The sequence below is a fragment of the Entelurus aequoreus genome, linkage group LG25 (assembly GCF_033978785.1).
Source record: "Entelurus aequoreus isolate RoL-2023_Sb linkage group LG25, RoL_Eaeq_v1.1, whole genome shotgun sequence".
Classification (NCBI taxonomy): domain Eukaryota; kingdom Metazoa; phylum Chordata; class Actinopteri; order Syngnathiformes; family Syngnathidae; genus Entelurus; species Entelurus aequoreus.
Genome location: NC_084755.1, coordinates 23601400 through 23628556, shown reverse-complemented (window position 1 = coordinate 23628556; position 27157 = coordinate 23601400). Strand labels below are relative to the sequence as shown.

The 27157-nt window shown below is 38.5% G+C and overlaps 1 protein-coding gene across 4 annotated transcripts in view; it reads right to left on the bottom strand.

The window, feature by feature from the left end:
* cacna1ia (calcium voltage-gated channel subunit alpha1 Ia) overlaps nt 1-27157 on the bottom strand; it is a 566877-nt gene that overhangs the window by 205768 nt on the left and 333952 nt on the right. For all 4 annotated transcript variants that reach the window (XM_062036515.1, XM_062036516.1, XM_062036514.1 and 1 more), the window contains one exon: nt 9164-9323. In XM_062036515.1, the coding sequence (XP_061892499.1) occupies nt 9164-9323 (160 nt within the window). The remainder of the gene's footprint in view (nt 1-9163; nt 9324-27157) is intronic.

The window sequence follows — 27157 nt, the reverse complement described above, 5'->3', positions numbered from 1 at the left end:
AGAAAATCAAAAACCCCATCTGAACTCTAAACGAAATAAACACATTACCATTTATTCTGTATGATTTTGCAATGCAACTCTGTGAGTGACAGGTGACAACAAGAGTGGCCCCTATGAATAAAACAATCTTTGTCAACACAGTTCAGTCATCATCTGTCGAGACACTTTACGGACAGGAATTCCATCAATCACTTTATTGAGCAAAAACCACACCAAAAACATGAGTAAAAAAACTTTTATCTAGAAAAACTGGTCATTTTCTGCCATACAAACCAGGCTTAAACCAACTTTGTCATCCGTCATATCAACAGAAGCCGCTCGCTCTGTCTCACCTGCACCAACACACGCACCCATGGCACTTAGCCAGTGCTGCGTTTACGGCCACACAAAAAGTCGGACAACCCCAACGCCAACACTCTGACTCCTCAATCAGATGTGTGCTTATTTTACTACCATTTATTAAGGATGTTAATCTAAGGATATTATTCATGAAATATTGTCACTAGATTTCATAAATGCTAATAAAAAGATGTATTTTACAGACAGAAAGTTACAGGAACTAAATGTAATCTCTGAAAGGGGTAACATTTCTTTTAAAGGCAGGACCCGCAGCCAGACATACAATACTAGCACATAGGTCATGAAAAACATGTTTTTTTGTTATTGTCATTGTATTTATTGAACTTTGACCGCAAAACCGATTTCATGACTTTTATGACGTCGTATTTTATAACTGACAGACTTTAATTAAAGAAAAAAAAAAATCTAATCTTCCCCAAAGCCCGGGCCGTGATCATGTGGCCCCCCTAGTGGCTGTGGCTCTAATAGAGTATTAATGCGACGGGCCGACCCCGGTCGCGGTGGTGCCGACAGCACGGACGAGAAACAAGAGGAACGAATGCCATGTAATCAAAGCCTTCAGACACACACACACACAAGGTGAATGTCAGTGTGACACAGAGAGGGGGCAAGTGTGTTGTGTTGAATATGAAGGCATGCAGCTGCAAACTAATCTTGTTCTTAGACAAAAGGCAAGGGCGAGGAGTAGACTGTTGGGGTGGCGTGCGCCATTACGTAATGCGATTTCACAAAAACATGAATATGTTAACTGAGCTAAAAAGTATTTGTACTGCACTTTTGAATACCTAGTATGCTGTTATTTACAGTATCTCACAAAAGGGACACCCTGCCTTCATAAGCCAGCACAACCTGCTATCCTGGGCCAGAACGTAGCGACCTGTCCTGTACAGTAAGCAGAACCTAGCAAGCTCTATGCACCCTTTCTCTCTCTGTTTTTCTCTCTTGTCGTGTTCATTTGTCTCGTGTCCTCCTTGTCGCCTTTCCAGCAGCCTACCTCCGTTCCCGCGTCACAAGTTCTGTGTTTCGTCACCCCGTATTCCCTCTGTTTCCCTGGCTGCCTCTTGGATCCCGACCTTCCGCCTGGACACGGACTTTGACGCCTATCTCCTCCCCTCGACCTCACGTCTGCTCACGGACCTCCGAGCCAGCCTTGCCCCTCTTGGACTTCCGCCTCTTGTTCAACACTACCGGTAACACTCATCAGATAATTTCTACACATAGTCACACACGCAGGTCCATTCAGGTCTTTTTTCATACAAAGGGCACACTTAAGGGGTCATATTATGATTTTTTTTCTAAATTTAAAACACTTCCTTGTGGTCTACATAACATGTAATGGTGGTTCTTTGGTCAAAATGTTGCATAAATTATGTTTTACGGACCATCTTCAAGTCGCTTTTTGACAGTCGCTTCCGGATGCGCCGTTTTGTGGGCGGTCTTATTTACGTGGCTCATCTTCGACAGCGTCTTCTCCCCGTCATCTTTGTTGTAGTGGTGTAGCGTGCAAGGACGGGAGTGGAAGAAGTGTCAAAAGATGGAGCTAACTGTTTTAATGACATTCAGACTTTACTTAAATCAATAACGGAGCAGCATCTCCTCATCCGTGGCTCACTAGTGCAACAACAACGGCGGAAATGCGTCCCATGAAAAAACGTCCGACCGGAACTCTCTAATAACTAAAGTTCCGTGGGTGAATTATGTAAACTCACTACACTGGTGGTTTTTAGCGCTTCCAAAGTGAGTCTACTGACAGATATAAGTTAGAACTTTACGCTACTTTATATTAAAAAATGGCAAGAGAAGAGGATGAATGGCCCATAACAAGAAAATAGTGAAAAAGAAGAAGCTTATCGACTACGGCATCGCCACGGACTACAGTGGCGGACGTGCGCACATTTTTAGGACTTATGCAGATCTCAAACACACATGGTACCAGAAGGTAAGAAAAGTTGGTTTTGCATAATATTGTGAAAACAAAACACCAGATAATACACTACCGTTCAAAAGTTTGGGGTCATCCAAACAATTTTGTGGAATAGCCTTCATTTCTAAGAACAAGAATAGACTGTCGAGTTTCAGATGAAAGTTCTCTTTTTCTGGCCATTTTGAGCGTTTAATTGACCCCACAAATGTGATGCTCCAGAAACTCAATCTGCTCAAAGGAAGGTCAGTTTTGTAGCTTCTGTAACGAGCTAAACTGTTTTCAGATGTGTGAACATGATTGCACAAGGGTTTTCTAATCATCAATTATCCTTCTGAGCCAATGAGCAAACACATTGTACCATTAGAACACTGGAGTGATAGTTGCTGGAAATGGGCCTCCATACACCTATGTAGATATTGCACCAAAAACCAGACATTTGCAGCTAGAATAGTAATTTACCACATTAGCAATGTATAGAGTGTATTTCTTTAAAGTTAAGATTAGTTTAAAGTTATCTTCATTGAAAAGTACAGTGCTTTTTCTTCAAAAGTAAGCACATTTCAATGTGACCCCAAACTTTTGAACGGTAGTGTATGTCTGCTAATGGGTGCCATTTTGCGTTCCTTATACACACGCCATAGTAATACTTGTATCTCTGACTACGGTAGCCGTAATGGGCCGACAATCCATCACGCAGTGCGGCTTCAAAGTCATACTAAAACATTTTGACTAATTTTTGAGTGCCGTGTGTAATGTTCTTTATTTTCAATGGAACATTTAAAGTCTTAGTGTTGTTGACTGGCGTCATATTGCAGTCTACACGTATCTCTTATGTGTGACTGCCATGTACTGGTCACACTTATTACACCATGTACCAAAGAAAATTGCTTCGAGGTCGGTAAGCAACACCAGAATTATTCCGTACATTAGGCGCACCGGGTTATAAGGCGCACTATCGAGTTTTGAGAAAATTAAAGGATTATAAGTGCACCTTATAGTCTGAAAAATACCGTACTTAAATGACCAGTCGAGTAGAAAAACAAGTTGCCTCTATATTGAAGAGATTATCATATACATCTGATTTATGACACCAAAAGACTTCCAAAATTTGCGAATAAATAGATATGATCAAAATAGCCTCAATTTCACGGAGATTCCCGAGCCATTTTGAGAGTTAATGAGCAAGCCAGTCACATGATCAATGATGTAGCTTTAGGAACCAAATATCCCTTCCCCATCAACAACAATGCTAATCAAGCAAACTTTGTGAGTGCCTACAATGATTACTTTGGGAAAAGATATGATTTAGAACAGGGGTCACCAACCTTTTTGAAACCAAGAGCTACTTCTCGGGTACTGATTAATGCGAAGGGCTACCAGTTTGATACACACTTAAATAAATTGCCAAAAATAGCCAATTTGCTCAATATACCTTTAACTCTGTTATTATTAATAATTAATGATATTTACACTTAATTGAACGGTTTGAAAGCGGAGAAAACACGAAAAAAATGAAAAAATTTTAAAACATAGTTTATCTTCAATTTCGACTCTTTAAAATTCAAAATTCAACCGAAAAAAAGAAGAGAAAAACTAGCTAATTCGAATCTTTTTGAAAAAATTAAAAAAATAATTTATGGAACATCATTAGTAATTTTTCCTGATTAAGATTAATTTTACAATTTTGTTGACATGTTTTAAATAGGTTAAAATCCAATCTACACTTTGTTAGAATATATAACAAATTGGACCAAGCTATATATCTAACAAAGACAAATCATTATTTCTTCTAGATTTTCCAGAACAAAAATTTTAAAATAAATTCAAAAGACTTTGAAATAAGATTTAAACTTGATTCTACAGATTTTATAGATTTGCCAGAATATTTTTTTTGAATTTTAATCATAATAAATTTGAAGAAATATTTCACAAATATTCTTCGTCGAAAAAACAGAAGCTAAAATGAAGAATTAAATTAAAATGTATTTATTATTCTTTACAATAAAAACAATTAATTTACTTGAACATTGATTTAAATTGTCAGGAAAGAAGAGGAAGGAATTTAAAAGGTAAAAAGGTATATGTGTTTAAAAGTCCTAAAATCATTTTTAAGGTTGTATTTTTTCTCAAAAATTGTCTTTCTGAAAGTTATAAGAAGCAAAGTAAAAAAAAATATGAATTTATTCGAACAAGTGAAGACCAAGTCTTTAAAATATTTCCTTGGATTTTCAAATTCTATTTGAGTTTTGTCTCTCTTAGAATTAAAAATGTCGAGCAAAGCGAGACCAGCTTGCTAGTAAATAAATAACATTTAAAAAATAGAGGCAGCTCACTGGTAAGTGCTGCTATTTGAGCTATTTTTTAGAACAGGCCAGCGGGCTACTCATCTGGTCCTTACGGGCGACCTGGTGCCCGCGGGCACCGCATTGGTGACCCCTGATCTAGAACCTTATATTTTTGAGTCTGAATATAAAGAGGACGAGCAAAAAGTTTTATAAAGCCAACTGCTACCCGTATCCAGCTTTTTTGAATCATTATAACATTTGCAGCATTTCTAGGTGCTAAACTTACCAAATTAGACCACAATAGAACAAACACTTAATGTACAATTTCTACTCTTGCAGGGATGCCGACCGATGGGACGATCACATAATTTTGTTAAGATAAATAGTCAATCACAATCCTCACAAAGGGTTAAAAATAAGTTGCAGCAACGATAATATTTTTCACCATTTCGGGCAGTGGTGTGCTGTCAGGGCCAGCAAGGCCTTCTCTGCTAGCCTAACATAAATCAGGATCATAAATTAATAAAAGTAAATTTAATTTTTAATTTACTTTCCATAAATATATAAAAGCAGTCATCAAATTCTCTTCATGTCATATTAGGCTCCAGTGTTGCTTGTTTTTACGTCGGAGCTTTTACCCAATCAGAATTCATATAGCTTGTTGCCAGAGCTGGATGAATTCTGCTGGAGGCCTTCTGAAACATAGCTGCGGTCTGTGCAGTGTAAACGAACAGCGCACATACAGTTGATAGACAGTTGCGATAGCCAATCAAATCACAAGTTGCTGACAGCTAGGTAGCCTGATGTTAACATGACTGTGATTGGATACTCACTTGTCACTCCCAAGTGAGTATCCACTCACAAGCTGCAATTTATGAAAGCGGGAAGTGTTGCATCGGAGCAATACCGATTTGGAATGGAAAGCACAGGTACTCACTTTTTTAACCCACCAAACGATTGGGTGGTAAGTTTGGACACACCTTCTCATTCAATGATTATTTACATTGTTGATCGTCAGTGAAGGCATAAAAACTATGAATGAACACATGTGGAGTTAAAAGGTAAATAACTGAAAACATGTTTTATATTCTAGTTTCTTCAAAATAGCCACCCTTTGCTATGATTACTGCTTTGCACACTCTTGGCATTCTCTCCATGAGCTTCAAGCACACCTGTGAAGTGAAAACCATTTCAGGTGACCACCTCTTGAAGCTCATGGAGAGAATGCCAAGAGTGTGCAAAGCAGTAATCACAACAAAGGGTGGCTATTTTGAAGAAACTAGAATATAAAACATGTTTTCAGTTATTTCACCTTTTTTTGTTAAGCACATAACTCCACATGTGTTCATTCATAGTTTTGATGCCTTCAGTGACAATCTACAATGTAAATAGTCATGAAAATAAAGAAAAAGCATTGAATGAGGAGGTGTGTCCAAACTTTTGGCCTGTACTGTATATATTTGCAAGGCCATTTTCAAGAAGGATATTTAAAGAGAAACTACATCTTGTGAGACGAGGTCAGCCGACCCCAGGAGCTAGCTAAGCTACCTCGGCGGTGAAATGGTGAAATGCCCGCCACTTCCACTCAAATTAACCGATGACGAACAGTACCACTGGCTTATACGACATCGGATGGGTGATTTCAAATATTTTGTTTACTTTTTCACATGTAATATGTTTTTTACAATTGCTGTAATTTTGACAGTACTGCGTAAGATATGTTTTAATTGCAGAACCAGATTTATAGATTTTAAAATGCCCCGAAAATTAGTCACTTTTGTACACTATTGAGGTGGTTCAATGCTCAGGAGTGCGCAAGCGTGTTTCTGTATAGTATTTCTCCAGCCGTGGTCACGTGGTGAAATAAATTATGTTATTTTAAGAGGTAATTATTGAAGTCAGACATCCCTGAAGGCCTAGGTGGGAAACGCATGGCCCGCCACTGACTTTGGGGGATGTCAAATTGGACCAGCCTCTCGGTCCATGGCCACATTTGTTAGAGACGCATGAATTATAATCTAGACTTTGCTTTTAGCAAGTTTGAGACAAAGTAGAAGCAGCCGCTGACTTAGTGTGTCAACAATATCAATGCGGCGCTAAAATAGGCCGTCCGAGTTGGCGCTTATAATAACAATATCACTCATATTTGGTTACTAATCAGGTCACGACTTGTACACAGAGTATTGTTGGCGGTTTCTGGATGTTTTTAGATAGGGTGTAATGGACACAATAGGTACCCTTGAACTGTTGACTCCATTGTTAGCAATTTATTTACGATTTCGAATGCATAAAAATAGCCAAACGTATGTGTATTAGTGCCCAAGGCATGGGTAACTTACACATATGTGAAGGCACCATTAATGCTGAAAGGTACATACAGGTTTTGGAACAACATATGTTGCCATCCAAGCAACATCTTTTTCATGGACGCCCCTGCTTATTTCAGCAAGACAATGCCAAGCCACAATTTGCATGTGTTACAATAGCGGGGCGTCATAGCAAAAGAGTGCGGGTACTAGACTGGCCTGCCTGTAGTCCAGACCTGTCCCCATTGAAAATGTGTGGCGCATTATGAAGCGTAAAATACCACAATGGAGACCCCGGACTGTTGAACAACTTAAGCTGTACATCAAGCAAGAATGGGAAATAATTCCACCTGAAAAGCTTCAAAAATGTGTCTCCTCAGTTTCCAAACGTTTACTGAGTGTTGTTAAAAGGAAAGGCCATGTAACACAGTGGTAAAAATGCCCCTGTGCCTACTTTTTTGCAATGTGTTGCCATTAAATTTTAAGTTAATGATTATTTGTACAAAAAAAAAAAGTTTTTCAGTTGGAACATTAAATATCTTGTCTTTGCAGTTCATTCAATTGAATATAAGTTGAAAAGGATTTGCAAATCATTGTATTCTGTTTTTATTTACACATTACACAAGGTGCCAACTTCATTGGTTTTGGGTTTTGTATATTTTCAACACTACTAATTAATTGTTTGCATGCTTCCTTTCTTTCATCACTGCATGAGCTAATTATCTGTTGGTGCACATCCTCCATTCTTTTCTCTCCCTGTTAGAAAACAATGACATTTAAGCAGGGTCCAATCATTTGTCAACGCGGCCTCACCATGTTACAAAATGTGTTCACACTTTTTTGTTTATATGGAACTATTTTTCTTTCTAAATAAAAATCAACTTAATACAATGTTATGCATTTTTGTAGGTTGGCACAAAACAAAGCTTACAGCGTGACCCCAGGATGCAGAGACGGCAGGCACGACACGGGTAAAAATGTATTTAATGAGAGCAAGTGCAGCTAGGAAGTGCACAAAAAAGGTCTACACTTGTTTAAGTAGCAACAAACCATGAACCTGCCCTATCCAGAGGAACTAGGCACAGTTGTGCCCTGATTGCCAATCAGGGACAGGTGGGGGAGGCAGCGCTCCGGCCGGAGTTGAAGTAGCAGGAAATGAAAACACAAAGGAAGTAAAAACAAGAGCAGCTCCCCAGCTGGGATTTCATGTATTTTTTTTACCATCCTAGCACTAACACTGTGTGCCACAGGGGAGAATGATATTATTTGGGAAAATATGTCATTATTATCTTATCAATGACAGAGCAGGAAGGGGCTAGGAATACATTTGCGACAACATTTCATACGAAGCGCCCTATCAGTCATTAAGTGACATTTCACCTGCACTTATTCAAAAAACCTCTCCCCACCCATGCACAAAACGTGATTTGCGCATTTAAACACAGGAAGTTATCAATTTTTAGTAATTGCTCTGCTTCTTCCTACTACTTTCCAGACATGTTGAATTGCGCAATTGTAACAATGTTCCTTAATTGAAAGTGTCGAGCATGTCCGAAACACTACACACACACACACACACACACACACACACACACACACACACACACATACACACACACACACACACACACACGCACACAATACGAGGACAATAACTCCATGACTTTATGGCAAAATGTAACACTTTAGTATGGGGAACAGATATTCACCATTAATTAGTTGCTATTAACATGCAAATTAGTAACATATTGGCTCTGAATTAGTCATTATTAAGTACTTATTAATGCCATATTCTGCATGGCCTTATTATAAAATCAGTAAGCCATTAACTAAGAGTCTTACCTCAATAACCTCATAATTATTTCTTATTAGTAACCCTAACCCTAACCCTTATATGTTCCCCTAGTGTCCACATAACTCTAAATTAAGTCTTTGTTACTTTATTAAGCAACTAATTCATGGTAATAATAATAATATATTTTATTTGTAAAAAGCACTTTACATTGAGCAAACAACCTCAAAGTGCTACAGTGTATTGAAAAAAATAATAATAATAAAAAGATAATAATAAAAAAAAAAAATAATAAAAACTAGAACAGCCTAATAGCTAGAACTAGTATACATATTTCTATAAAAAGGCTTTTTTTTTAAAGAAGGGTTTTTAAGCCTCTTTTAAAAGCATCCACAGTCTGTGGTGCCCTCAGGTGGTCAGGGAGAGCATTCCACAGACTGGGAGTGAATATGTTCCCCACACTAAAGTGTTACCAACATGTCCTTTTTGAACTTACAGGGTGAAGTTCTCCTCCAGGTAACAGCGGTTTCTCAGTAGCCCCGCCCACAGCTGCACGCCGATAATGCCGAAGATGAAGAAGACGAAGAAGCAGAGTAGGAGAACGTTGCCCAGCATGGGCAGAGTGTCCAGCAGCAGGTTGACCAGGATACGCATACCTGCAGACAAATTGATGGATGGTAAAGGTCAAGTCATTTATTTATCCTCTTGGATTGATTTTTTTTTAAAAAGACAACATAAAAATGTAATTAAATGCATGGTTGATACCAATGAGACACTCAAAATTGAGGGTAGTGTAAGTTGTCATCACAAATCCACATCATTAATGATTTTGATTAGGACTTATGATCCATAAAATAGTACAACAAACTATAAAAGGCCTAATGAGAAAGCGGCTAGTTTAACAATAGCTTATGATAGACACGCTGCATCGCAATCAATGACAACTTAATTCGCTGCTCGGACGTCATTGTCTGCAATTATCTTCCACTAAAGGTATATTGTTCCCATGGAGTCAATAACAAAGGCGCACATTTGAGTTGCTGCAGTATTTCCTAACAGGAAGTAGTATGGATTTATACAAAATGTCAACCTTGATGCATTACTCTAGAATATGAACAACTGACTGGTTGTTATTCTGTTTAATCTCATTTTCTTCAGATGGTTCTATGTACACTATATTGCCAAAAATATATGGCCACCTGCCTTGACTCACATATGAACTTGAAGTGCCATCCCATTCCTGACCCATAGTGTTCAATATGATCTCAGTCCATCTTTTGCAGCTATTTCAGCTTCAACTTTTCTGGGAAGGCTGTTCACAAGGTTGCGGAGTGTGTTTATAGGAATTTTCGACCATTCTTCCAAAAGCGCATTGGTGAGGTCACACGCTGGCTTTCAGTCTCCGTTCTAATTCATCCCAAAGGTGTTCTATCGGGTTCAAGTCAGGACTCTGTGCGGGCCAGTCAAGTTCATCCACACCAGACTCTGTCATCCATGTCTTTATGGACCTTGCTTTGTGCAGTCATGTTGGAAGAGGAAGGGGCCCGCTCCAAACTGTTCCCACAAAGTTGGGGGCATAGAATTGTCCAAAATGTTTGGGTATCCTGGAGCATTCAAAGTTCCTTTCACTGCAACTAAGGGGCCAAGCCCAACTCCTGAAAAACAACCCCACACCATAACTCGACTTCCACCTAATTTCACACTCTGCACAATGCAGTCCAAAATGTACCGTCCTCATGGCAACCTCCAAACTCAGACTCGTCCATCAGATTGCCAGATGGAAAAGCGTGATTCATCACTCCAGAGAACTCGTCTCCATTGCTCTAGAGTCCAGTGGTGACGTGCTTTACACCACTGCATCCGACGCTTTGTATGGCTTAGATGCAGCTGCTCGGCCATGGAAACCCACTCCATGAAGCTCTCTGCGTACTGTACGTGGGCTAATTGGAAGGTCACATGAAGTTTGGAGCTCTGTAGCAACTGACTGTGCAGAAAGTCGGTGACCTCTTTGCACTATGCGCTTCAGCATCCACTGACCCCTCTCTGTCAGTTTATGTGGCCTACCACTTAGTAGCTGAGTTGCTGTTGTTCCCAAACTCTTCCATTTTCTTATAATAAAGCTGACAGTTGACTTTGGAATATTTAGGAGCGAGGAAATTTCACGACTGCATTTGTATGACAGTTCCACGCTGGAAATCTCTGAGCTCCTGAGAGCGGCCCATTCTTTCACAAATGTTTGTAGAAACTGTCTGCATACCTAAGTGCTTGATTTTATACACCTGTGGCCGGGCAAGTGATTAGGAAACCTGATTCTGATCATTCGGATGGGTGGCCAAATACTTTTGGCAATATAGTGCAATACCTTTAATGTGTCATTAATTGGTGATGTACAATGCCGCTGATTTTTGTCCGATCAAATGCCAAGTAAAATTCAGGCTGGTATCGGCGATACCGATCCGATACCAATACTTTGTGCAAATGTGTCTGCTAAAATTTTTAAGGTTGTGTATTTTTAAACAATAATATACCTATCTAAAAAATAACAGTAAAATGTCAGAAAAAAGAGCAAAAAAAGTAATGTAACAAGAAAAAGCTGACATTTTTAAACTAATAATAATAATAATGTACTTAGTCACCTATAGCACAAAGTTGTCTTATAATGTATGTTTTTAGCATTTTATTTTAAATACAAAAATATCAGAATGCCCCCCCAAAAACCTGACTTTTCATTATGCAGACCTTGGTGGAAAAAAGTTTAGACACTCCTGATTAAAAAAAAAAATAGAAGCTCTTAAAATAAAATATACATAAAATGTCAACAAAGTTTAGTTGTTTAAACAAACAAACAAAAACTAAAACATTTTGAATTAGTTTGAAAAATTAAAACAACCATAATAAACACTGTTAAATATTTACCTGAACATTAATATTTTAAAACACGCATATTTTTTCTTCAAATGTTTATTTATTAATTTGATAGGGAAAAAAATAATACAGGTAATGAGAAACAGACACTGTTTCCACCTTCGCCACCACCAAATAAAAGTTAAAAAAATTTAATTAAATAAATACAATAAATTAAAAAAACAACAACAGAAAAACAAACAAACAAACAGCCCCTCTTGACAATTAACTTTGTAAAAAACTTCACCTGTCCTTCTTAGCTCTGAGGTCCTACTTTCGGCCAAAGCCGTTTGTCATGTCTATATGTATTTATTTACATTCTAATTAAGGACACTTTTAAATAATTATATGAAGATATATTTTGTATCCAATTAATTTGGTCCCAATTGATGCAGAGCCACACAGGTTAATGAAATAAATTAATAAATTAATCACCAAATGATTCCCGAGCACGGCCACCGCTGCTGCTCACCGCTCCCCTCACCTCCCAGGGGGTGGAACAAGGGGATGGGTCAAATGCAGAGTGTAATGTCAACACACGTAGTGTGTGTGTGTGACTATCAGTGGCATTTTAATTTTTTAATATTTATTGAATCATAACAAAATAACTAATTATATTGTGACATAATTAATTTGAAATACTTAAATCATGAAATAATTAATCGTGAAATAGTTAAATCATGAAATAATTCATGAAATACTGAAATAATTAAATGACTTATTAATTAAATGATTAATGTATTATTTAAATATTAAAATAATTATTAAATGTTTCAATGATTAAATACACGTTTAATATAAATTAATTGGTGACATATTTAATGAAGATTTATGTATTTGTTAAAATAGTTATTTAAAGCCGTTTGTCACATTTATATGTATTTATTAACCTTCTAATTAAGGACACTTTTAAGTAATTATATGAGGATGTATTGTTTATCTAATTAATTTGGTCCCGATTGTTGCAGGAATAAATTAATTAATAATTATATTTATAATGATTAATTATCTAAAAAAATTACTAATTACATTGGGACATAATTAATTTGAAATACTTAAATCAAGAAATAATTAATCGTGAAATATTTAAACCATTAAATAATTAATGAAATACTTAAATAATTAAATTAATTAATTACTTAATCAAATGATTAATTTATTATTTAAATAATAAAATAATTATTAAATGTTTCAATAATTAAATAAACGTTTACATTAAATTAATTAGTGACATATTTAATGACAGATTTATGTGTTTGTTAAAGGCCTACTGAAATGAATTTTTTTAATTTAAACGGGGATAGCAGATCTATTCTCTGTGTCATACTTGATCATTTCGCGATATTGCCATATTTTTGCTGAAAGGATTTAGTATAGAACAACGACGATAAAGATTGCAACTTTTGGTATCTGATAAAAAAAAGGCTTGCCCCTACCGGAAGTAGCGTGACGTAGTCAGTTGAACATATACGCAAAGTTCCCTATTGTTTACAATGATGGCCGCATGAAGTGAGAGAGATTCGGACCGAGAAAGCGACAATTTCCCCATTAATTTGAGCGAGGATGAAAGATTTGTGGATGAGTAAAGTGCAAGTGAAGGACTAGTGGGGAGTTGAAGCTATTCAGATAGGGAAGATGCTGTGAGAGCCGGGGGTGACCTGATATTCAGCTGGGAATGACTACAACAGTAAATAAACACAAGACATATATATACTCTATTAGCCACAACACAACCAGGCTTATATTTAATATGCCACAAATTAATCCTGCATAAAAACACCTGCGTGTTTGTTACGCTAGCTCCTAGCTCCTCTGCTAGCTCCTAGCTCCATAGAACACGCCAATACAATTCAAACACCTGATCAACACACACAATCACTCAGCCCAAAAGACCGTTCACCTAACCCAAGGTTCATAAAGCTTATATATTTTTAAAAAGTTACGTACATACGCAAAAAAAAGTTGCGCACATACGGTCAAGCGATCAAATGTTTAGAAGCCAAAGCTGCATACTCACAGTAGCACGTCTGCGTCTTTGTCATCCAAATCAAAGTAATCCTGGTAAGAGTCTGTGTTGTCCCAGTTCTCTACAGGCGTCTGTGTATCGAAGTCAAAAGTCCTCCTGGTTAGAGTCTCTGTTATCCGAGTTCTTCCATCTTGACTGCATCTTCCGGGAATGTAAACAACTGTTGTTGCTGACTACGTTCGAAAAATACGTCCATTTCGCACCGACAACTTTCTTCTTTGCTTGCTCAGCTTCCTTCTCCATAATGCAATGAACATGATTGCAACAGATTCACGAACACAGATGTCCAGAATACTGTGGAATTATGAAATGAAAACAGAGCTTTTTCGTATTGGCTTCAATGTGGAAGGCATACCCGTGTTCGCCGGTCTACGTCACGCGCATACGTCATCCTCAGAGGCGTTTCGAACCGGAAGTTTAGCGGCAAATTTAAAATGTCACTTTATAAGTTAACCCGGCCGTATTGGCATGTGTTATAATGTTAAGATTTCATCATTGATATATAAACTATCAGACTGCGTGGTCGGTAGTAGTGGGTTTCAGTAGGCCTTTAAAGTCATTATTTAAACAAAATTGTGTTTATTTAATTTCCCCCAAGTTGGGTTGACTTGAAATTTCTTAAACAGCTCAATACACTCGACAAAACAACATTGTAACTTTACGGTGTTTTGCCAAATAACCACGACCTTTGTTTGGTCTGCAGCTTTAGAGGGCTGAAACATCAACCACCATGTTTTTGCAGGGGCACAGGCAGGACTTAACTTATTCCCCATAAGTCAGGGGTGTCAAACTCCTTTTATTTGAGGGCCATATCGCAGTTATGTTTGCCCTCAAAGGGCCACTTCATTCATTCATCCGGCGTGGCGAAGTTGGTAGAGTGGCCGTGCCAGCAATCGGAGGGTTGCTGGTTACTGGGGTTCAATCCCCACCTTCTACCATCCTAGTCACGTCCGTTGTGTCCTTGGGCAAGACACTTCACCCTTGCTCCTGATGGCTGCTGGTTAGCGCCTTGCATGGCAGCTCCCGCCATCAGTGTGTGAATGTGTGTGTGAATGGGTGAATGTGGAAATACTGTCAAAGCGCTTTGAGTACCTTGAAGGTAGAAAAGCGCTATACAAGTATTTATCATTTATCATTAATTTATTTAAATATAGTGCAAAAGGTAATGTATTGTATGTAATGCATGATTGTCCAGTTTTGCCTGAAAGGGAGTGGGAAGAAGATAATTTATTTAATCCCACCCCCAGTTCTCCATTCAGTGATTATTCACATGAGTTTCACTGTTACTTTGTTCAAGGATTATAATACATATGTTGTATCATAGTGACATTACCAGAGGTAACAATAATTATTACACTGTAACAATAATTTGTATCAACAATGTAGGAATAATGAATATACCAACATTGGTAATAGACAAAATGCCAACAATGGTAATAGACAACATAGCAATAATGGTAATAGACAACAAAGTAATAATGGTAAGGAAACATTGAGCACATGTACAACAGCAGGTCAAATTAAAGACCCTCATCTCTATATTTGAACCAGACCCCATGTTTGTATAATAGTTTAAATCGATTAATAGTTTGGCATTGCTTGTGTTGTAAGTCCAGTTTGTTCCATAGTTTTACTCCGCATACAGACACACAAAAACGTTTACGGGTGGTTTGAGCTCTCGGCAATGAGAAATATCCAAAGCCTCTCAAGTTATGAGCCTGCACTCGTCTTATTAAAAAACGTTGTAGATTAGGGAGCAATAATTTGTTAAATGCTTTATATAAGATTATTAATGTATTATATTTAACAAGGTCATCCAATTTGAGCAACTTTGATTGCATAAACATATTATGAGTAAGTTCTAAATAACCAACGTTGTGAATGATCCGCACTGCTCTTTTCTGTAATATGATCAGAGGATGAATTGTGTTGTGGTAAGTATTCCCCCATACTTCAACACAGTATGTAAGGTATGGGAGTACCAAGGTGCAGTATAGAGTACGGAGTGCATTTTCATTGAGGTATAGTTTTGCTTTGTTTATAATTGAGAGGCTTTTGGAGATGTTTGTTTTAATGTGTCTGACATGAGGTTTCCATGATAGTTTACTATCAATTATTACTCCCAAAAATGTATTTTCATTTACGATTTCAGTTTGGGTACCATCAATACTTATTTTCTGTTCAGACATTATGTCACTTCTAACAGTGAATGATATTGTTACAAAATTGCCTATGCATTTGATTTTTTTTTTTTATGTACAACAATGTAAAAAAATTAGTATATTTTACAGTTAAAAAAAACGTTCAGGTGAGTCGCAAATATTTTACCGTAAAATGTACAGTGTTTTTCAGCATTTTACTGTAAATGGAAAAACAGTTCTACTGTTTTTCACGTAACAAAACCGGCAGCTCAGTTGATAGAATTGTACAGTTAGTTTTGTTTTACTGTAAACATAAAGTTCTGGCAAATTAGCTGCCGGATTTTACCATAAAAACGACAACTGTAAATTTTACCGTGTACTATTGTGAATAGCAAAAAAGTACCACCGTTTTTTACTGTAAAAAAAAACTGCCAGCTCAGTTGCCAGCATTTTATGGTCAAAAAACAGTGGTACTGTTGTACAGTAAAATGCTGTAAAACCACAGTAAATTTCATAAAGTCGCTGCAAAATCTATTTATTAGATCTGACAATTTGATGAATAACTTGCTTTGAAATCATAAATCAAGCAGATAAAAAAGTATTTATTTCTAGTTTAACAAAAACATTGTTTGAATGTAAGATCATATATTTGTCACATTATAATATTTATGCCTGGGAGATACAGGCGGAGAACTGAAATCAAGCGATTAGACGGGGTATTGCATAGGCTGATTTGAGGAGAGGCCAGCTCGCAGAGGGGAAGAGAGACAGGAGGAAACATACTGCAACTACCATCTCACAGCAGGTCTCTCCACATGTTTGCACTAAGGCTATTTTTAAACTAAGCCGGATAACCCCTTAAACAAATAATTATTTAGCCTAAGCCCCGTTTCAGCCACACTAAACCATCATTTAAGGTCCCCCCTCCTCGGACTAATTTTTTACACGGGTAAGTGCGCCGTGTATTTCTTGAATCTCCGGCTCTTAGCTTTGTACGGACTCATTGATCGTTTCGGAGAGGAAGTGACGCCAGAACAATCGCGTCCCACACAGACGTCAGAAAGGTTAATAATAAAGCGGTGTCGTAACTCAGAGCTCACCACTGGAAATATGGAGACGAGTCATCCAGACATGCCCGTGTTTCTCATTCTTCTACATGTACAGACACTTGTGGAATTTACACATGAGAAGCGATTGCAGCTATTCCGGATACAACACTTCTCAGACGGCAAGAGAACTTTCAAATGTCCAGGTCAGCTGTGATTCTACTTACCGAAAAACTTTGTCCATTTGTTGAAGGAGAGACAACGAGAATGCAGGCTCCCTTGGATGCGATAACAAAGGTAGCGTTTGCTTTGTATTACCTGGCCGTCGAGGGAAGACTATGCGGGGGAGGGGGTCTTAAGCGACCATAAGGATAAGTTTAGGTGGGATTTACCCTGCATAACCTAAGGTTATCCAGGGTAAATCCCAAGTGCAACAGGGACTGTCACTCAAGAATTGGCTTGTACAGCCATGCTAGGCGACCGTATCAACAAAACATCAAGTTAAAATGTGAACATTATAATTAAATAAGTGCATTGTATAATTACAACACTCATTATAACTGAAAATATATTACTAATAATTGACTAAAATAGGATGACAAAACTATTTAAATAAAAACAACAAACTATTAATAATAATTAAAGTACCATTACAAAAAAAACAATTAATAAAATTAAAAATTAAACATCAAATCGAAATAAGTGTCTGACCAAAGAGCGTAAATTAGCATGGTTTTCCGTGACTAAGCTGCCAAAGAGAATATTTATGTTTAAAAAATATGCGATTGCATTGAGGCATGTATTTTTTTCTTTCAAAATGGAAAAAACTAATACATTTAGTAAGAAAATATGAAGTACTTTAATGACGCATATTACTTCCAGGCTTTCGAGGGCCAAATAAAATGATGTGGCGGGCCAGATCTGGCCCCCGGGCCTTGAGTTTGACACCTGTGCCATGACTCATTGACCTTTTGTTAAGAATATGAAATGTTAACAATAAAGGTCTTCAATAGTATTTGTGGTATAACTCACGGGGGGTACCAAACTAGTTGAGGATTAAATGATAAATGGGTTATACTTGTATAGCGCTTTTCTACCTTCAAGGTACTCAAAGCGCTTTGACACTATTTCCACATTCACCCATTCACACACACATTCACACACTGATGGAGGGAGCTGCCATGCAAGGCGCTAACCAGCAGCCATCAGGGGCAAGGGTGAAGTGTCTTGCCCAACAACACAACGGACGTGACTAGGATGGTAGAAGGTGGGGATTGAACCCCAGTAACCAGCAACCCTCCGATTGCTGACACGGCCACTCTACCAACTTCGCCATGCATTAACCAACAGCGCTTCTGCTGGTCGCAGCCCGGTAGCGCACTCCATTTTGCCTCAATGCAATTCAATCGGTCTTTTACATTCTTCCCAGTTCGGCCCACTGCCTCTCTGAGATGTCTTGTTCACAGACAAACATAACCTGTTGGTGGAGGCATCTAACAGCAACACCCGACCGTTGTGAGATGCGCGAGCGCGGAACAGAAATAGAGTCATGGCGGTTCAGAGGTGGCAGGAGATAACAGCTTCTCTGGAGGAGGCGGTAGACATCAGACAAACACTTGAGAGGCAACGGTGGGAGATAAAAATGAGAAAGAACCACTCCGCTCTGACAAAGCCAGAATATCAGAAACAGATGCAACGACTCCACTACCTACCCAAAAAGAAAAGACGCCTGTGATTAAAGCTTAATTAGATTAACTGTCAAGTAAAATGATGACCTCATCCCCTGGGCGAGCGCTGTCCCGCAGTGATGACACGTTGAGACGTGATTAGTGAGGTCTGATGACAGCGGGTTGGACTGACTGACGGGGGGAAAGAGGTGCAACCAACTGATGAGATACCAGCACCGGACGTGTGTGTGTGTGTGTGTATTTGTGTTTTCTGACAATGTGAGGACACACAATGCCTAAGGCCCCTTCTACACTAAGCTGGCTAAGGTTATCCAGGGTAAATCCCATCTAACCTTATGCTTGTCCACACACACACAATGGTCGTTTAAGACCCCCTCCGCCAGTGCTGCTTTGTGTCCAAGTTCTTAAATTAAATTGAACTTATCTGAACAATATCCAGTGTTGTGGTATTTCAATTAACTGGAATCCAGTGCTCTGTGGGGCCCTATTGTAGTGAATCACACCTGAGCCATCATAAATTAATCAAATCTTTATTGGAAATGGGAAAGTAAATGATGTGATAAAATAACATTTTACACCAATCAATCTAGGGATCTAGATATCTGGTCAGGACATTCCTCAATCTTTTGCTTTCACCTTCATTGTCCATTCGTTTTTTGGTGATTTTATATACTCTGGACTTAGACGTTGAGTCCACGACATACATGGCGGACAATAACTGATACAGTCTGCTTTGCCAGTCCAAATGCAATCAATGTTTTCCGTAGTCTTGCCAGGCAATACAAAGCACAGGCAATCTTTTTTTTTATCACATCCACGGGTGCCCGCATTCTCGTTGTCTCTCCTTCGACAAATGGACAAAGTTTTTCGGTAAGTAGAATCACAGCTGACCTGGACATTCGAAAGTTCTCATGCCGTCTGAGAAGTGTTGTATCCCCAACAGCTGCAATCGTGCGTTTCCTTAGCTTAAGGTATTTACGTGTGATTTCCACAAGTGTCTGTATATGTAGAAGAAGGAGAAACACGGGCATGTCTGGATGATTCGCCTCCATCTTTTCAGTGGTTAGCTACGGTCGTTATGAAGCTGGCTGTGGCGTGTTCTTTCTGACCTCACTTCCTGTGTGGGGGGTGGTCTTTCTGGCGTCACTTCCTCTCCGAACTCAGTTTGTAAACGATCAATGAGTCCATACAAAGCTAAGTGCTGGCGATTCAAGAAATACACGGCACACTTACTGTGTAAAAAATTATCCAAGGAGGGGAACCTTAAACGATGGTTTTGTGTGGCCGACGTGATGCTTAGGCTAAATAATTACTCGTTAAGGGGTTATCCGGCTTAGTTTAGACATAGCCTAAGGCAGACCTGGGCAAATTAAGCTTTTCAATCTGGCCCGTCGGACATTCCCAAATATTTTTTTTAGATCTTTAAGATCGAAACTGTAGCTGCCATTATGATGTGCAGTGATGTTTTCAAATTACGGTAAGTCTTGAACTACAGAAAGTATTTCAATGGTTGGAATCTGCGCTTTAGCATGATGTACTAGTTACTACGGTCATCTGAGTCACAGCAGCTCAGACGAGGCACCAAGCAGTGTGGGTGGGGAGCGTTTCCATAGAGTGTTTCCAGAGCGAGCCTAAAAAAGAAGGTGTCAGGGACAGACGTGGAAGGAGATTTTTACAACAAAGTTCTGAAGCTTAGTGATATATCAGATTGTGTTTTTTTTTACCCATTGCGTTCATATTTCGTTGTTTGTTGCATTTTTGTTGCGTTTCGCTTGATTGTAAAATATGTCCATCGAGAGGGGGTGTGACTTTCATGTGTTGTCAATATTCAGTGTTTTATCGTTTATAGTTAATATTGTATATCTCACATTCTTTATTTTTATGTACTTTCTGGGTGTCTCATTCAGTAAAAAAAATGTAAAATTCCATTCTGTTTTTTAAGGCGGTCTGTCATTCAATCAGACTTTATTGTGAGGTTTTGCATTAGTGTTCCTAAAAATAGATATACCGGCCCCCCAGACACTTTTTTTTATTTTTAAATTTGGCCCCCCGAGTCAAAATATTTGCCCAGGCCTAGCCTAAGGTCAAATAAGGTTATGAAGAAAATGTTTAAACCCCACATAAGTGACTAGTACGTGTGTGTGTGAGTGTGTGTGTGTGTGTGTGTGTGTGTGTGTGTGTGTGTGTGTGTGTGTGTGTGTGTGTGTGTGTGTGTGTTGTTGTATTTCTACCCTTCTTGAGACATCAACAAGAAAAAGTACCTTCCATATGAGGACCGGAGAACAAGTTAGGACTGAAATCATGGTCACAATACGGAAAACCATTGCATCTAATAGAGAGCAAAATACTAGAGTCTATGAACATTGCTCCAAAGTCAGGATTTTTTGTTGATTTAATGTGCATACAAAAGTAAACATTGACAGGTACAAAGGCAGCAATATATGATAAAACAAGACGGCAGCTAAAGAAGGACTTCCCTGTTCATCCCCGAAATAACCCGCCAGGTGTACAGCTGATTGTACGACTTCCGGTGCTGACGTAAGACAACCCGAGTCCCATATGTGACTACAGGATGAACAAATAAACTACGGTACTGTCATGGCATGGACTTTTACGCAGCTTACTGCGAGGATTGTTTTCCCGGAATGCAAACGGACTGGACCAGACATCGGTAGAAGGTAGGATCAGGATTTAATTTCTACTCAAAAAAGGTCACAAACAAAAGGCGCTCACAAACTTGGCGCAGGCAACAAAACTAACACATGGGCAGAAACTATGGACATGAAACAAAACTTACTTGGCAGAGCATGAATCAGTGGCATGAACAGCAAAATCAGAGTAGCACATAGCAAGAACAGAGTAATGTCGCCAGGACGACTGACCGGCAATGGCAGGCTTAAATAATACCTCTGATTAGTGCTCAGGAAGCAGGTGAGCGGGCGAGCACTAATCAGAGACAGGTGAACACAATGAGTAGCGACAGGTGTGATCCAAACAAATGAGGCAGGTGAACTAATGAGTCGCCATGGTGACAAAACAAACAAGGAAGCGCAGACGGGAACTAAAGAAGTCCAAAACTATCAGAACATAACTAAACAAAACATGATCCGGACCACGGATCATGACAGGTACTAAGACTATAGTGGCTATTAACAGTTAGCTTCTACAGCTAAGTTGCCCAAAGTGCGGCAGAGGGGCCATCTGTGGTCCATGACTCGTTTGTCATCGGCCTTAAGCACATTACAAAAAACAAAAAATAAAGATCTCATTTGCACCCCTGGTGGTGAAAGCTATCAAAATTAGGGTGGTTCCTAAAAGGAGGGATTTTTCGCATTGACTGTGTGTCGGTTTTGAAAGTGCTCCCCCTCTGGTCAACATATGAAGTAACAAGTGTGTGTAAGAAATTAAAATGCACCCCCTTCGACCAAAATTTATTAAAAAATAAATAAATACAAAATTAAATTATATAGAGACATACTGTAAAAACAAAGTAAATAATGAAGATTAAAAACCAATTACGAACACAAAATAAAAAATAAATAAAAAGTTACCTTTTTTTTATATTTGCATAGTAGGTATATATTATTTTTATTGTTGTAAATACCTATTTTTATATATCTAGAAAGGGTGGTCCTAAAGAGGTAGGCATTTTTCGGAGCTCTCAAGAAGGTAACACATGCAAGAATGTGTGTGTGTGTGTGTGTGTGTGTGTGTGTGTGTGTGTGTGTGTGTGTGTGTGTGTGTGTGTGTGTGTGTGTGTGTGTGTGTGTGTGTGTGTGTGAGATCATTAGCGTGGAGCACCGCTGTTGCCAAACCGATGTTTGTGTTTTTCAGCGCCGTGCTGTGATTCGTGAGTAACAACTCGACAGCAGGCTAATGTGTCATCAAGACCGCCGTTTAGTTCAGCTGTAGACGTGGTGAATGACAGGTGAGACGGCGAGAAAGACAACGGCGGTAATGACGGGGCAAAACACCTGTGGTGCCATCGCCTCACGTGAAATGAGTCGGCACCACAATTCAGGCTTTAAAAAAAACAAAAAAAGGAAACATATTAAAGGTGATCTCAATCATGTGCTAATTATTATGATTGCAACCTTGATTATGGGTACATTTGGGATTACTTTCACACTTGTGAAGGTAAAGGTTGCAGAAATTAATGTGTTTGTTTGAAAAATATTTTCTCTATAATTTTTCTCATCAACTGCTTTTGCAAATGGAGAGCAGAAGTGTTGCATGTGTGTGTGTGTGTGTGTGTGTGTGTGTGTGTGTTCTTGTATTTCTACCCTTCTTGAGACATCAACAAGGAAAAGTACCTTCTATATGAGGACCGGTGAACAAATTAGGACATAAATCATGGTCCCAATACGGAAAAAAATTGCATCTAATAGAGAATGTCTCATTTGCACCCCCTGGTGGTGAAATCTATCAAAATTACAGTGGTCCGAAAAAGGAGGGATTTTGTCAGTTTTAAAAGTGCTCCCCCTCTGGCCAACATATGAAATAACAAGTGTGTGTAAAAAATGTAAGTGCTCCCCCTCTGGTCAGCATATGTAATAACAAGTATGTGTAGGAAATTGAAATGTGCCCCCTTTGGCCAAAATTAATAAGAAAAATAAAAATAGATATGTGTATAGAGACTAAAAGCAGTCTTTTTCTCACAATGTGTCGTCTTTTTTCTTATAAAATTGGGAACAATTTCTCATATTCTTTCTGTTTCTGTACTATTGCAATATTTTGTCATAAAATCATCACTTTTTTAATGTAAAAGTATTACTTTTTAATGCAAAATGGTGACATTTGTCATATACAAATTATGACTTTTATCACAATATTGCCAATTCCTTTGTTGTTCTTGTAAAAAAGTGACATTTTTTTTAGTAAAATGATGACTTTTGTCATCATTTTGCCAGGTAAAATTACGATTACTATTATAGTGTTGCCAACATTTTAAAGTTTTCTTCTGAAATTGTGACTTTTGTCGAGTAAAATTACGACTCTTTTCATGAAATCGCCAAAATGTTAAGCTTTTCTTGTAAAATTGCGACTGTTGAGTAAAATTCCATCTTTTATCATAATATTGCACAAATGTACAGTTTTTCTGTAGCATTTTGACTTGCGCTGAGTAAAATTACGACTTTTATTATAGTAATGCCAAAATTCTAAGTTTTTCTTGTGAAATTGTGATCTTTTTCTTGTGAAATTCCAACAAATTTTCCACAACACAGTTTTTTAATATTTGCATAGTATATATATATTATTAATGTTGTAAATACAACTCTTTATACATCGAGAAAGGGTGGACCTAAAGAGGTAGGCATTTTTCGGAGGTCTCATGAAGGTAACAAATACAAGAACGTGTGTGTGTGTGTGTATGTGTGTGTGTGTGTGTGTGTGTGTGTGTAGTGGCGGCTGGAGGCGAGTCTAAATGTGTTTGTTCCCAAGGGGCCTTGTCATTAGACCGCAGTTCCATTAGGCCTAATTGGGTGAGGAGAGGGGAGGAGGGGAGGAGGGGGAGATAGAGACGGAAAACTAGAATGAGACGAGGCCTGAAGAAAAAGACAAATGAAGAAAGATATGCAAAAGAAAAAAAAAGGAAACAATATTTCAAAAACTTCAGCATTGACAAGACTATGGAAAGGAAACTTTGATACATGTAAGAGAAGTCAGTGTGCAGCTTTAGTACAGATTTAGTCGTTATAAGCTGGCAACACAAGTGAGCACACCTCACAAGGAACATGTCTGGATTCTGTCCCAAGTGTGAATATATAAGACCTGATGGTTGCAGTTTTTGGCGCCATCCAGAATGCAGAGAAGGCAGGCGGTGTGCAAGCAAATAATCCATGTATTATATACCAAGCAGAATATCGAAAACAGCGAGCACTCAATCAAGGGTGAAAAGGCCAAAAAATAGGAATAAGCAAGAGGAGAGATGCAAAACATGAACTAAGGTGTGCACTCAACAATGCACCAGCGCCGTCTGAGACGCGGCACTGGCCTATAAAAAAGCCCTCATACGGTGATTATCAACAGCTGAGGGTCCTAATCACCAAACGGAGGCAGGTGTGCCAATCAGCACTCTACACTGGCTGCGACGAGGCAAGGGAACACCGCACAGGAAGTGGAAAAACAGGGAAGGAGTGCTGACACTAAAAACTAACACTGGGAAAAAAATATACAAATCCAAAGCAGCCATGAAGGATTATGACACCTAATCTACTAAAGGTTTACATGCATTAAAACACGTGGAAACTTGATAATGCATGGAAAACTGATTTACAGTCAATAAATGAGGAAAATTGAAAGCGCAATCCATTTAGCGTGTCTGTCCTCGTTAATATGCAGAATATATGCTGCTGATCGGAACACCCACTATAGTAAGTAGAGCATATGCAAATATAATCATATAGCTCTAGCAATGTGATTCATCAAGCATGAAACTGTTTGGCAACCACAATTTAGCATTTTTGTTTAGCACGTTTGAGCAAACTGGCACACAAATGGCTGTGCTGCGGTCAGGAAGAAATATTTCTGTCATTTATGTACATGCAGTCGTGGTCAAAAGTTTACATACACTTGTAAAGAACATAATGTCATGGCTGTCTTGAGTTTCCAAGAAACATATTGCTGGGTATTGTGGCCAAACAGCTCAATTTTTGTTTCATCTGACCACAGATTTTTCCTCCAGAAGGTCTTATCTTTGTCCATGTGATGTCAGATGAAACACAAATTGAGCTGTTTGGCCACAATACCCAGCAATATGTTTGGGGGAGAAAATGTGAGGCCTTTAATCCCAGGAACACCATGCCTACCGTCAAGCGTGGTGGTGGTAGTATTATGCTCTGGGCCTGTTTTGCTGCCAATGGAACTGGTGCTCTACAGAGAGTAACTGGGACAATGAAAAAGGAGGATTTAATCCAAATTCCTCAGGACAACCTAAAATCATCAGCCCGGAGGTTGGGTCTTGGGCACAGTTGGGTGTTCCAACAGGATAAACACACATCAAAAGTGGTAAAGGAATGGCTAAGTCAGGCTGGAATTAAGGTTTTAGAATGGCCTTCCCAAAGTCTTGACTTAAACGTGTGGACAATGCTGAAGAAACAAGTCCATGTCAGAAAACCAACACATTTAGCTGAACTGCACCAATTTTGTCAAGAGGAGTGGTCAAAAATTCAACCAGAAGCTTGTGGAAGCGCCTTATTGCAGTGAAACTTGCCAAGGTACATGTAACCAAATATTACCATTGCTGTATGTATACATTTGACCCTGCAGATTTGGTCACATTTTCAGTAGACTCATAATAAATTCATAAAAGAACCAAACTTCATGAATGTTTTTTTTGTGACCAACAAGTATGTGCTCCAATCACTCTATCACCAAAAAATATGAGTTGTAGAAAGTATTGGAAACTCAAGACAGCCATGACATCTTTACAAGTGTATGTAAACTTTTGAACATGACTGTATATGACATAGCCATAGCCAGTCTAAATTAGCATCAAGCTTGCACATTTTTGATAAAATAGAACCTTACTTTACATTCAAGTGTTTTCTATCAGTCATACTTGCTTTGTTGGCATGGAAAATTGCACCATTAGCGAGAGTGTTTGAGCCCGTGTTTAGGATGCAATCGGACATGATCTCACAAGCAACAAACGTATGTTTGGTTTTGTGTGAATCGATATCCAGTAGTACCAACGGTGTTCGGTCTGTGCCTATAACATTTTAATTCTATACCCAGCCCTCGTCAGTGTACAATCTTTAAGGCAGTATAATTGTGCTATCCATTATCGTCTAAATAGCCAACCTCCGAGCTGATGATTTTAGGTTGTCCTGAAGAATTTGGAGGTAATCCTCCTTTTTCATTGTTCCATTTACTCTCTGTAAAGCACCAGTTCAATTGGCAGCAAAACAGGCACAGAGCATAATACTACCACTACCATGCTTGACGGTAGGCTTGGTGTTCCTGGGATTTAAGGCCTCACCTTTTCTCCTCCAAACATATTGCTGGGTGTTGTGGCCAAACAGCTCAATTTTTGTTTCATCTGACATCACATGGACAAAGATAAGACCTACTGGAGGAAAGTTCTGTGGTCAGATAAAACAAAAATTGAGCTGTTTGGCCACAACACCCAGCAATATGTTTGGAGGAGAAAAGGTGAGATCTTTAATCCCACGAACACAGTGGAAGGGAAAATTACAACTAAGATGCACGTTACAGTCAAACAGCTGGCGTGTTATAAAGTACAATAATTACAGTATAAATACTTTTTTGGGTACAAAAAAAGGCTAGATTCAGCTTCATGGTAAAGACTACCAAACGAGGCATTACAGCATATTCTATACACTACTGCCATCTAGAGTCTTAACATTGGAACAGCATGCAACATTTTTGATATAATACTTGCAAATGAGACTCTGAAATGTATTAAGAAAACAAGACATAACAACTGGACAGCAGAAATATCATAATACAAAAATAATATTTCCATTGTTAAACAATGAACATTTATTGACACACACATACTGAAAATACTGAAAAATTGTACTGCAAAGTACATGTATCAATTCCCAGGTGCTGGGTACCGTATTGAGTCAAATTTGAAAGGTAGCCATCCCTAACACTGCCTACTCTGAAGTTAAGGTCGTACCGCGATACTAATAAATCATATTCGTTACTATAAAACTT